The following is a 13,799-nucleotide window of genomic DNA, read 5'->3' as shown; positions in this document are numbered from 1 at the left end:
GGCGATCTTTACCTACGTCCATGAAATTAAAAAGAAAAAAACGTGTGAGGAGCGACCCCCCAAAGCCAAAAGGAGCTTTCCTATCCCGGCAGTGTCCGAATCTACCCTGGGGAAGGGGAAGTGCGGTAAGGCCTTCGCTGCAAGGTGCAGGGAGGATCAGGGAAGACGGGAGGGCTGAGGGTGGGACACTGCTCCCTGTGCTCCCGCAGCAGCTACCAGGGCCAGCGGGGGTGCCGAATGTCCACCTGGGGGAAGGGACCACGGCATCAAGTTATGTTCCCCTTTCATCTCCTGCTTTGGGGGTAGGGCAGCTGGGCTAAATGGTTTCAAAAGCATGAAAAAATGAAAACCTTGTTATTATCATTAAAAAAAAAATGTCCTCCTTTTCCCTGATGGAGATCTCAGGTGGTAAGACACATAAAATCAGCATTATTAGGTCAGCATTCATCTAGTGTAAGATTCTTTTTATTTTGGGCGGGTAACTCATTTTCAGGGTGGGCAAACTCAAAGAAAGAAAGATCTGTGAGGCTTAAAAAATAGTAATTAAAAAAACAAACAAACCATAGTCCATGGAGTTTCTGGGATAACAAGTACAGATCTTTAACAAGCCAGAGGGGGCACCTGGGTGGCTCAGTTGGTTGAGTGTCTGGCTTGATCTCAGCTCAGGTGGTGAACTCAGGGTCGTGAGTTCAAGCCCCATGTTGGGCTCCATGCTCGGTGTGGAGCCTACTTAAAAAAAAAAAAAAAAAAAAAAAAAAAAAAAGCCAGTAGGTAAGGACTGGCCAGGGGTTACCAGGAAGTAAAGAGTGGGGACCAAATATGACATTTCCCTCTGATGGTTAAGAATCATCTCTGAACAAAATACTGGTCAAGAGTATCTTAAAATGATTAAAAAAGAAATTTCAGTATTAAGATAAATTATAAGGCCCGAATACTAAGGAACGTAGGATTCTTCAGGTTTACCCCCAAATATATGTCTTTTTAATTCGTAAAAAGTTATTTGATCCTTAAAGGGTCAAAAAGAAGGCTAAGAAGGGTTGCAATTATTTATTTCCTACAAGAGTAACAGCTGAAGCCAGATAACCCCCTGCTGAAAAGCTGAAAGTTTCCAAGTGGACAAATTCCCTTTTGTCGTTCCCCCCACTGCCAACTTCTCAAAATAAAACAAAAAGTAAAAGAAAAATAATCAAACAGGGACTTTTGAAAGTCAAGCGCAGTTGGCAAAGATGCTCTGACGTTTCGATTCCGCCTGGCTTGAAAGGCAAAGCCGTCTAGTCCACGCCTGACGGGAAGGATTTCCAGTGCGGGGAGTGCAGGAGCTGGAATGCGTAGGAGGCCAGTGTGCTGGGCCAGGGCTGGGACTGCTCGGCTAGAGCACGGACCGGGTTTACTTGCCTGTTTGAATAATCTCATCTCCATTTATGACCTGTAATTTAACACAGCGGAGATATCACTTTGCAACAGTAACTAGGCAGCTGCTCGCTTCTCAGAGGGGAAGCCCTTCTCTGTTCTCCATCTGAGCCACGTGGAGAGATCCTGGGGTGGGGGTGAAAGTGGCACAGTCCCTGGTGTGACGTTTGAGAAATGGTCCCCTCAGGTCCATCACCGGGATCCCCACGGCCGTGCCACAGGGTCCAAGATAGGTGATTCTGCCCTCACCAGAGGAACGCACATCCTCTCGCAGTGCCCATTAGGAAGTGGCTGAGCCAGGTCAGGCCTCACAGCATAAACTCTAGGGGACGGAGAGACTGAATTCAGGGACAAGCCTCGCCTCTGGGGGCGCAGGACTATGGACAGATGGAAACCAGTTCACTGGGCACCAGGCCTTTAGCGCTTTGGGAAATGCTGGGATCAGCTCTAATAGAAGGAAGGCAACCGTATTCAGTTCAGAAATATTTTCCACTGCCAGTGGCACCAAGCAAGATGCCAGGGACATAAAAGTATGGGCTACCTCACTGGGAAGCTTTCACCCCAAACGTGTGTGCATTCCATTCAATGCAGCCAGAAAGGCTGCTCTGCCCCCTCAAACACGTAAGGTGTAAGGAAAGGATCTGATATAAAAGGTCTTTCGATACAAAGGATGCCAAAAGAGGTTCAGAGTCTTCTGCTATAATCAGAATTTAATGTGTCAGTAAGACAACAACTGGAACTGGAGGTTATACTTTTTAAAAAAAAATTAGCTTCAGTGTTTATGACTTGTGCTATACGTGATACACTGGTTTTCAAAATGTGGTCTAGTGGGTTCTCCAAGTATTCTTCAGGGATCCACGGTGGGCCTCTGGTAGAAAGCTTATTGTACGGTAACGCCTACGTTCGAAAAAGTAATTTGCTATTTTAGCCACCCTCAGGGTGATTTAATCCCTGAGCTGAGAATGGTCCTCGTTGATGGTGGTCAACATGAGCGGTTGGGAACTGATCTACGGAAGGTCCCTTTGGTTCGACCAAAATAGGCCATGGAATGAAAGCATTTGAAAACCACTGTCTTCAGGTATGGCCCCCAAATGTCTGGGTTAGCTAGTCCACAAGCTGACACTGACTGATGCCCCAAGGATCACATTTCCCCCATTGCTGAACAGTGATGCCCTCCTGGCTAACTTCGAGAAGGTCCTTACTGTCCAGAGCTTTCGAGGCCTGAGAGATCCTATTCCCTTCCTTGTTGTCACCATCCACGCCTAGGGCTCTTGCTTCACACCCCATTGTCTTGTCCTCGATGTCAATATAGGGGACAGGAGTGGGCAGCAATCTTTGTGTATGGAGCCATGATCGTGACAGACCCAAGCTTCCTCTGCTAAAGACTGACGCAGTTTTAGACCAGCTGGAATTATGAAAATGATCTGTTTTATCTCATCAGAACCAAAATCTCTCCTGGTGTGGTTATTAATAGAGCTCTTCCTGGATTATTTTGTCACACTGAAAATCCAAAACTGAAAACTTATTAACAGTAGTTTGCCTGACTAAACGGCCTTCTGTACCCAGGCTGTTTCTCTGAAGGCTCTGGGATGAATTTGTATAGTATGCATGGCAAAATGGCCTTGTCTCTACTACCCTTCCCTCACCCACCTTGGGGACACCTAGAGAGGTTAAAAAAAAAAAAAAAAAAAAAAAAAAGGACCAAGCCAGATAATTACAGCAGACCTTTCTTCTGATTCTTATGAGGTCCAAATATCCAGAAACTACAGAGTCCAAACTATCCCAAGAAATCGGCTGACAAGTGTAGCAAGGCTCACATTGGCCTCCAAGCTGCGTGTGGAGCATGGGGTCCAGGAAGTCTCCTTTCAGGGCTCTGCTTTCAGCCCCACTCCCAACTCCTTTGAAAAATAAACCCCATGCCACATGAATCCTGTTAGGAAACTAGACAGAGGGTGTTACGTGCATGCTTAAGAATCCCCGGGGCTCTCACATAGACGCCCCCTGGCTGATACGCAGAGAAGGGAATAGAACGTGAAGTCCTTGCTCCTATTTTTATTTCATAGCTTAGGGATGGGATGAGGTCGTTAAGGGTGAAAAATGCAAACCCGTGTGGGTTGGCCGTCTTCAGGAAGGCGATACCCTCTGTGGTTAGACCATCCGCTATCAGAACCGCACCTGTCTTTTGTTATCCGTTTGGCTCTAAGAAATACAACCATATTGTGCATTGATGAAATGAAATGAAATCATCAGTGTTTCCTGCCTCTTGGATTTTGCTCTGATCACTGGTGTGCCCCTGTGAGGTGCTCTTGGCAGTCATCAGGCCATTAGAGTCACAGGTGTACGTCACAGTGAGCGGAGGCCCAGGTTCTGATTTCATCAGGACTAAGAGGCTCTCTAAGCACAGCGCCAACAAAGAAGGGCAGCCAAGCAAATCCCAAGCATCACTGCCAAACCCTGAACTGAAAGAGCAGCAAGGAAAGGTACCTTCCACGACCCTGTCCTTCCCCTACAGTTCCACTGGGACGTGGGGCTAGAGGTCGATGGCACAGTGGACGTGACTAACAAGACCGTGAACATCACAGCCAAGCAATGGTCAGTGGAGGTCACAAGCCAGACACATGCAGTGTGCTTTTCACAGTTACCCCCTCGGAGAATGCCCTCCTTTCCACAAGGAAAGGAGTAGACCCCATCATGCACTAGGTTGAGATCTGTCAAGCAACTGCACTAAGCACGCTAATACTTTGCTGGGTCGACACACTTGTCACCAGTAAAAGAAAGGAAAAGTAATACTTAGGAACTCTTAATCTTTAAAAGGTAACGCGGAGCACTGTGCAATGACCCATTTTCCAGTACGTGCCTTGGCATTTCCAAAAGGTCAGAAGTCAGGAAATTCAACAGTTACTACAAACAAGTCCTTTACACTAGATTCAAGGTCTGCTTACCTGTGCATCAATTATTTTTTGCTTTGCATCAATAACGGCTTGCATCTCAGCGTGGTCCTTCTTCAGTTCCTCTTCCACAGCCATGAGCCTAGAATGTGCAGTGAGGAGACATGGACGTCAGAGAGAAGCCAGCTAATGTAGGGCGCGAGAAACCCACACTCAGCGGAGTCCAGATTCCATTCCTTCCCAGCAAGAGGCCCGTAATCACGCTTGCTTTCTTCTCTCCCGCCTTGGAAGAAGACATTCAAGGCTGACTTCTCTCCCTGTGACCAGATCCGTGAATTTTCACCTCCTCTGGAACAGTATCATCATTTCTTCCCTCTCCTCTGCTGGATCCTTCCCCCAGCACAGATTATTTCATCGCAAACTTTCAAACCAACCAACAAAAAGCTAACAACCCTCTCTTAATCTCAAGTTCCCCTGTAACAGCTGTCCCTTCTCTCCCCTGCTCCGCAGAGTTTCTCAAAGAGTGTGCGATGCTCAGTAGGCCGACTTTCTCTCTCGAACGCCACTCACACCTTAACCCACTGACGCTCAACTCCATGAAACTGCTCCAAGACTGATAATTCCCTCCAGGCTTGTGAAACAACAAACCTTTTCTGTCTTTGATTTGATTGACCTCTCCGCAGCACTGGGCAGTACTGAAGCACAGTGATTAGGAACGTGGGCTCTGGAGCCTGACTGCCTGGCTTCAAATCCTGGTTGCCCTGCTAAATGACCTTGGGCAAGTGCCTTAACGGATTTGGTGCCTGTTCCTTTATGTGTAAAATGAAAATAATATCTGCCTCAGAGGCTGGCATTCAATACATTTTTATTAACTGATTAAGCCAATTATTATTTATAAAGTGCTTAAGAAGAGTGCCTGGGGGCGCATGGGTGGCTCAGTTGGTTAAGCATCTGACTTTGTCTCAGGTCATGATCTCGTGATTCGTGGGTTCGAGCCCCACATCGGGCTCTGTTCTGACAGCTCAGAGCCTGGAGCCTGCTTGAGATTCTGGTCGCCCTCTCTCTCTCTCTGCCTCCTCCCTGCTTGTGCTCTGTCTCTCTCTGTCTCTCTCAAGATAAATAGACATTTAAAAAAAAAAAAAAAAGGGACAGCCAGGTGGCTCAGTCGGTTAAGTGTCTGACTTTGGCTCAAGTCATGATCTCACGGTTTGTGGGTTCGAGCCCCGCGTCTGGCTCTGTGCTGACAGCTCAGAGCCTGGAGCCTGCTTCGGATTCTGTGTGTGTGTCTCTCTCTCTCTGTCCCTCCCCTGTCTGTGGTCTCTCTCTCTCTCTCTCTCTCAAAAATAAACATTAAAAATATTAAAAATGTAAAACAAACAAACAAACAAAAAAAGAAGAGTGCCTGGCCCGCGGCAGGTGCTTCGTGTTGGGTACAACTGACCCCTCCCCTCCATGTCCCTGGACATCCTTGGCACCGTCTCTTAGTTCTCTGGCCCCAAAGATATCCAGCGACACCCCCTTCCGTGTCTCTGGACTCGGGAAAAACTAAGTCACTCTTGGACATTGAGTCGCTCCATTTCCATGTTTTCTTTCCTAATTGTTAGGACGAAAGAGAGGCAGACTACCTCTGTCTTCAAAGGACGTGTACTAAGGCCTCACGCTTGGCAAACTTGAAGAGACACAGTCATTGGTCACATTTGTCCCAAGCACCGCGGGGCACGGGGGGAGCGCAAGTGGCTTTCGCTGCCACTGCTCCGGGACTCTTTGGGTCAGCGTCCCGGCCGTTCGTGCCCCCAAGCGGCCCACACCTCCACCCGGCGACCGCCCGACCTGCTGATGATGCTTTTCATCTGGCTGTCCTTCTCCTCCTGCTGCCTGCGCAGGCGCTCCTCGCTGTCCTCCAGCCGCGCCTTGTACTCCAGCAGCAGCTTCTGCATCTGCTGCTCCTGCACCAGCAAGCGGCGCTCATACTCCTCCAGCCGCCGGCTGGACACTCGCAGGCGCTCCTTCAGCTTCGTGATTTCCTGCTCGTACTGGCGCAGGGAAGAGGCGCCAAACACACGGAGGGAAAGACTGCAGTTAACACAGGTTTTAGAAAGCAACGTAGCCGGACGCTGTCTGGGCTGCCACTCCCCGGGCCGCGAGTACTCTTTCACATGATCAAAAGGCGCAACTGGGAAAGGCGCTCTGTCCTCCCTTCCCCTAGCGTCACATTTTGCATCTTCACTTGGCACCTCAGATCTACACATTTATGTATCTCTTTCCACATTAAACTACCGGTTGCTACAAGCCACGTCCAATCTGTAACAAATGGGGGCAGGAGAAAAAAAAAAAAAAAAAAGAACCGGTACATAGAAGCCTGACGAATCACTTAAAATAAGCCAAAAGCCGGCTGTCTACCAGAGGAGCGGTTTCTGGATCACCACCACCTGCACCCTAGGATCTCCGACATAGCCTGGCTCAGCAGACCGTCATGACTTCACTCTACCAGAATCAGCCCTTCAGAGAACAGGCAACATTTCTACAATGTTACGCTACTGAATCAATAAACAGAATCTGAAATAGCAAAGTAAGCTGTTGCCGCTCTCTCCCTGCCTGTCGGAGTATAAAATATTCAGGTCACAAGCACTAAGCCAAAGGCCTACACACTCTCCAGGGCTGACGAATACTGAATCTTGGCCCATTTTCATGATGTGGTTCATCTGCTCAATTTGGTACTGCTTCCTGGAACTCGTTTGTCTGTTTTCTCACTAAAGCTTTATATAAATTTATGTAAACTAAAGCTTTATATTACAAACTATCATTCAATTGGTTACATGGCCCCTTTCTATACTGATATTGCAGTGGCTGGGGTCTGAGTATACCGGAACGGCACATCTCTAGGTGAAGTGAGACGCATAGGATTTCTCGTATATGGTCTAATTCAATTCATGATAAATCCCTACGGTGCTGTGTAAGATGCAATCTATTTTCACATAATATCAATTTAATGGATGATCAAGCAGTTAGCTTCTGCTTACCCAACCACACGATCCTAAACTGTATTTGTTAATCCAGAGGTCAAAGATGACAGTTTTAATGACAGTATGAAAAGGGAGACTGCATCAATAAGCATATTTTAGGATTCTGTGTGTGATTTTCGGATTTTAACATCATGCTGATAAGTAACTAGTTGTGTGGTTGTTAATGAAATGAGAGAATGCCACACATGGTGTCAAGATTCTTGATGATCCCTTCTTCCCATGTCAACTTTTCTTCAAAACAAATAGAAATAATAGATAATGTCCGCTTAAACATCAATACAAAACTGGAAGTTCTTTATCCAGAAAAGGCAAAAAGAAAAAAAAAAAAAAAGACAAAATCATTAACAAGACATGGAAAGGAAGTCTGGTCCAAGGGTAATTTTGGCCTTGGTTGAAGACTAGCAACAGGTTTATAGAAACACTAAATACTCACCTACAATGATAAGAAATGAACAGTAGAATGTTTTGCAAATTAAGTTAACCTACATAAAAGGAAAATGAAATCTCCCACCCCAGGCTGCCGGACATTTGCTGCAGATTTTCACACACAGACACTACTGAACTGTCATACAGATACGGATACGATGGATAACATAAGATATGGAGTTGACACTGTTGGGGGTGAAGAGCTCAAGTTCGTGGCTAGACGACCCCTCGGATGGGCTCTCACTGTGGGGCCAGCAAGTTAGTAAAGATGGGCGAGTTCTACCTTCTCAGCATGCTTGGATTCATCTTGATTTTGCTCAGTTTCTTCCACATCCTCTTCATATTGTCCATTGTTCAGAACCCAGGCTGCTGTCCTCTCTACTGGGGACATTGTGGCAGAGTCCACAGGTGACTGAACCTGCATCAGAAACACTTATTAGCATCTCCCCAAACAGCTCGTCCACTAGTTAGGTTTCACAAAGGGAGTTCTTCTTGGAGGTCATAACAGTGATCTAATAAATGCTCTCAGTTCTAAGTAGTATTTTATTAATGACAGGGCTGGAGGTGAAGAATGAGAATATCCCCTTGTAGAAGAATACACTATTCTGAATAGAAATTCCTATGCATCACATCCAAGAAAAGAGAGCCACAGCCTTAAAATTGTTCATTACTCCAGTGGTTCAATTACCAATGAAATTACAATGATGACAGAATGAGAGAAAAGGCATGACTCAATGGTTGGCTGCTCAGCTGAGGAAATGGCTGTTTAACCCAGAGACGAACAAACTCACAAGGTACCCATTTATGTATCAGAATGCCAAATCCTTAATTTTCACATTAATCATTTAGAGAAAGAGAAAAAACAAGTGATGTTGGTCATTTTTACAGAGTGTGGACTTCTTAATGAGTTAACACCACTCAGAAGTCTATATTTTAGACCAGACAGTTTCTTGAAGAATACAGGATCAAAACAACAGATATTGGATTCATTTAAGAGATATTTCAATCCAGTTAGGATAGCCAGATAAAGTGCCCTTTTCCAATACTGATACACTAGAGTGATAGGAATTCTGGTCTTAAGTAGATACGCTGCCATTTAAACAGTCCCTTAATCTCTTCAATACTCTTTTCTTAATCTCACCGATTAGATATTACCACCATCACCATCACCACCCATCCTAGTATCTCATAGGGAGTTGTAGGGATTGAGTCATATAATGTATGTGAAAGTTCTTTGCAAACTACAGAGTACTACAGAGCTTGGATATTATCATATTGATGTTTAGAAAACTAGCATTGGATATTACAATTTATATTAGCTTACTTAACATTAGTACTTTCTCTACAATGCTAGAAATATAAAACGAATTCTTTTTCTCCAGTATGCTTGAGAGAGAAAGAGAACAAGGGAGGCAGGAAGGGAGAGAGAGAGAGATAGTGCGGGAACAAAGCACCGTATGTGAGCCAGCTCTGTATGGGAGAGAAAATTCCCTTCAGTTATGGGATTATGGAGCATTGGTCCTCAAAATAGAAACCTATTTTAATTCTAAAAAGGCTATCTACCTTAAGATTATCTTTATGTCATTCTGAAATAGAATCCAGTTAAACTCTAAATCGACAGCTATTTTAAAAGAAGGGGTATTTTGATGACTTTGCAATTTAGAAAGACTAGATGAAAAATACTGGCTGCAGAGACTAAAAGGTTATCAAAGACAGGTTGGGATAAACTGCAAAATACACAAAACAAGTAATATGAGGGTGTTTCTTAAAGGTTTGAAGCAGAACCTGGTTTGGCTGATTTACAAAGAGATTACAGATATACATCAGTAAAAAGCGGCATCACGCCTGATGCACACATAGGCAGTTGTTAATGGACTTCGAGCTAGAAGTTCCTCCTTTAAAATCAATTTCTCCACTGTGTCAAGGAGCATGTAAACATGTCTCCATCTCCACTCTGGTATGTAGGTTATGTTTCTTATACTTCATTCATTTATCACTTTATTATTTTTGTCATAACATTTCACTGATATATTATTAATTATCTTTTTAAAAAGACCTTTTCCAGTTAGCTAAGTCCTTATGCTAAACAATAATATCAGTAAAATCATGACTTTGAGGTAATATATTTATAAATATTTATTAATATTGATAGCCATATATTTTTCTAATATGTGTTAAAATAATTAATTACATGAGTAATTAAACAGACATCTTGTATACTTAAATAATTTTGAGCATCACACTTTAGAAATACTGGCCTACAGGACAGAGGACAGAGTATCATCTATAGTGGAAGGTAGTAATTATCCATATGAAAAATTATTATAAGAAGCAAATGAGTCCGCATGGAAAAGCATTTTGTAAATGGCAAGATACTTTACACACACACGCACACACACACATTAGTTCTCCCCCTACTGGACTTTAAAAGCAGAGCACAATAAACTGCTTCATCACTGGCAGAGAAAAATAGTTTTACAAGAGGTTTAGGGTTTTTTGTTTTTGTTTTTTTTTTGATATATATACGCCTGAAAGGCAAAAGAATGCAGTTATGGGTTTGAAAAAATTAATAGAAAGCCAATATTTAAAGGAGACAAATGCCTTTTTAATTTCATGATCTTATCACTTTAGCACACAGGGCAGAGAAAAGCTGCTTTTCTGTGAAACCAGGATTTTCTATTCAATAGCAGTTTGAGATAAAGCAGGTACTAAAACTAATAACAACTTTACTGTTTGGAATTTATTACTTCAAGGCAGCTAATTCAATAGCTTTCCGTTTTATCTAGTTAACAAGATGTTGCTTGAATGAACTTTCTTTCCCTGTAATTTGTTATGGGCTATCTATTTATTGGGTGCCTATACATGCACACTAAAGATATTCCTAGAACACACTAAGGAGCGATCTCAGCCCCTAAAAGGGTATTAAAACAACGACTCCTTAGCACAATCTAGGCTTTGACTAGTTGTAAAACGAGCTTGGCTCTTCCACTGGTGATGGTGGTAGCTACCATATCTTCAGAAAGACTAAGAATGTCCAATGAATTTTAAGAGATTGTATGATGGAAATGCGCATTTAGGTCTATTCCTATTGTACTGGTTAATTCTGATTTTCAACCACTTCCTAATATATCCAAGCACTCTGCATAGCAGTAGGTGGTCAATAAGTGTTGAAAAGAATATTAACTATTCCTTGTATTCATGGTAAAACATTTAAAAAATTATAAAGAACAGAAAAGTAATATTGAACACATCAAAAATAGAGGTGGTTTTTTGGTTTCTTTATTTTAAAAACTATATACTGTCTCTTACATTTTTTTCTATTGGTCTCGTGTGTGCTGGTCGTATTTCCCAATTAGATCATCAATCCTTGAGGCAGGGTACCATATTATATATAGCATTCTTTGAATGGTAGTGACTATGTAATTGCATAATAGATGCTCAATAAAATATTATTCACTTATGAATACTCTGGTTCTCTTTAGAATTCATTACTAAAGTATAATGTACTACTAAGAGAAAGCTAATGTATGTATGTCTTTTCCTCTAATCCTTTGGAAGTGCATCAAAGGCTTTTTCTTCAATGATTGTTGCATCTCCTTTACAAGCTGGCCAAGATAGCAAAATTTATTACCTCTAGTTTATAGTCAAAGAGATTGGGAAAAGATGTTGGTAAGTGCTTCAAATCCCCTTTTGCTTAGCTATAGCCTTAGGAAGAGTATTTGTATCCACTGACTTTCAACAGCGGATCGTTAAAGAAAATGAAGGATGAAAAAGACAAAAAGAAAAGCAGCAGGATTTCCTACCAGGACTGTCTCCTCTTTGAGATAAAGCTGTATAGGGTTTCTCTGGGAAAAATACCAATGCTTTAGGGCAAAAGGGCCTGAGATGGCAGTTTCTCCGAGCCTATAATTAGTCATAGCCTGGCTATACTGAGGACAATGAACAGGCCAGTTCCCTGTCCCTTGCTAGTATTTACTAGATATAAATAAGACGCGTTGGTTTCAGCTTCTCCAAAGTCTGCACCAGTCAGGTTCAGTCAGGTTCTCATAGTGAATAGCACTTCTGCGGTCTACACCAAAGAAAGGGCTGACTAAACAAGTATACTCTGAGGGTTCTTGAAGAGGTTGGTTAGGAGAGGGTTCAACATATCTGAATGTGAAAGCTGGAGCATCATTCCAACAGGCTTGTCAGATACCTATTTTATTTTTTTTCTTTTTTTTTTTTTTTTTTAAAGTAATGGGTCTTTTTTTTTTTTTTTTTTCAACGTTTATTCATTTTTGGGACAGAGAGAGAGCATGAACGGGGGAGGGGCAGAGAGAGGGAGACACAGAATCAGAAACAGGCTCCAGGCTCTGAGCCATCAGCCCAGAGCCCGACGCGGGGCTCGAACTCACGGACCGCGAGATCGTGACCTGGCTGAAGTCGGACGCTTAACCGACTGTGCCACCCAGGCGCCCCTGATACCTATTTTAAAAGTCTCTTCAAATTTGAATTTTTGAGGTTATGTAACACGCTATATCTGAACACATACATTATACATACAGTCTATTATACACAGGGAGTACACGATACATGGAAAACAAAACGGACAGGGAAATGAGAGGGGGGAATCCAAAGAGAGGCTGAGAAGGGTAAAAAAAATTGACGGCAGCTTCCTGAAAAAAATAAATCTTTTCTCTGTAGATTGTTTCACTAGGATTTTGTTTCCTTCCTACTCAGTACGTACATGGAGAACACCAAAGCTAGTAAGCCTGCCAACAATGGCCGCTCCTTTGTGCTAAGATACAGATGGAATTTGCATGGGACAAAGCCGCTGATAATTACACACGCCTACAGAACAATCCCCACAAAGAAATCCTCTAGTTTTTGGGAGAGAAGAATTCCCCAACACAATTTGCAATTACAATATGTAAAGGAATTTGCCAAAAATGCGCTGATTATGTAGAAATTCAGAGGCTTCACGGGAGAGGAGAAAAGCAAGAAACGGAAAGATAAGGAATAGAAAATAACAACATAAGTTTGAAAGAATAAACCATCTGCATAGAAAGAGCGAGTGTAGAAAAACCAGAAACTTGAGCAATAAAAATACGGTGATTTATGCTTTAACTGATACGATGGTGGCACTACCAGCGAAGGCATAAACAGAGGTGAATATTTAAAGCCGTGTGAGGCCACTTCATGGTGTCTGTGCCTCATGTGCCAATATAACACAGGCATACCCCAGTTCATTCATGGCTGTGGCACAAAACGTTTTTAAGTTGGTTGTTGGGAGACCATATCCATTTCCTACCTCCCATCTACCCAAGACAGCCTTCTCTTCACCCAGAGAAACTGTACTAACTGCTTGTGTGACAGGTGCTACATTTTCTTATACCTGAGCATTATAAATGATACCTCGTTCCAGATGATCACTCAGAAGGCTATTTAATTTAAAATATTTATAAACCATCAGTCTGAGTCACACACCCTGATAACTGAGGACTATATCAAATAGGGGAAGGGGTTAGCATTCCTTTTTTCTGTCCAGGGCTGGGCCCGAGCCAGCTTTTGAAAAGCAGGTTGGAGGGCCCTTTCCGTTGTCCTGTCCCTCTCTGCCAATCTGAGGTTCTTCTCACGTTCAGGGCCCCCATGCTGCACTTAGACCCCTGCGTGGATGTCTGCCTCCGCCCAGCACTCCATCTCCAAAATTCCTTATCTTTCTTTTCTCCTCTCAGTAAACACTTCATTTCTCTGAAAGTGGTTGGCCTCAACTAGAAGCTAGCATAAAAGCAACATGTGGAAAAGACCACAATAAGGTAAGAAGGACTGCCTTCCAACAAACAGATTAAGAGAATATATATGACATAATTTGACATACATATGAAAGATACAGCGACACAAAAGCATTTTCATTGTATCTACTCTTCTTTCCTTCTCTTTAGATGAAAATGCTTATTAAATCAAACGAATTGGTGAAATTTGGGGAAATATAAGCCAAATAAAAATGAAAAATTTAAGACTGAAGGAAAACTTTATTTCTCTGGAAAGAAGGACCTACCGGGAGGCTCTGCCT

General features: G+C 43.0%; 1 protein-coding gene across 7 annotated transcripts in view; it reads right to left on the bottom strand.

Moving 5' to 3' along the window:
- The window catches only part of RASAL2 (RAS protein activator like 2), a 364,251-nt gene that overhangs the window by 11,566 nt on the left and 338,886 nt on the right, over positions 1 to 13,799 (bottom strand). For 6 of the 7 annotated variants that reach the window (XM_030303462.1, XM_030303463.1, XM_030303459.1 and 3 more), the window contains 3 exons: positions 8,031 to 8,165; positions 6,129 to 6,331; positions 4,353 to 4,440 (listed from right to left, as the gene is read on the bottom strand). In XM_030303462.1, the coding sequence (XP_030159322.1) occupies positions 4,353 to 4,440; positions 6,129 to 6,331; positions 8,031 to 8,165 (426 nt within the window). Of the gene's footprint in view, positions 1 to 791; positions 1,427 to 4,352; positions 4,441 to 6,128; positions 6,332 to 8,030; positions 8,166 to 13,799 lie in introns of those variants that run through there. The other variant, XM_032591839.1, reaches the window with a different exon arrangement.

The sequence above is a fragment of the Lynx canadensis genome, chromosome F1 (genome assembly GCF_007474595.2).
Source record: "Lynx canadensis isolate LIC74 chromosome F1, mLynCan4.pri.v2, whole genome shotgun sequence".
Lineage (NCBI taxonomy): Eukaryota > Metazoa > Chordata > Mammalia > Carnivora > Felidae > Lynx > Lynx canadensis.
This window is presented reverse-complemented; position numbering and strand designations above follow the sequence as displayed.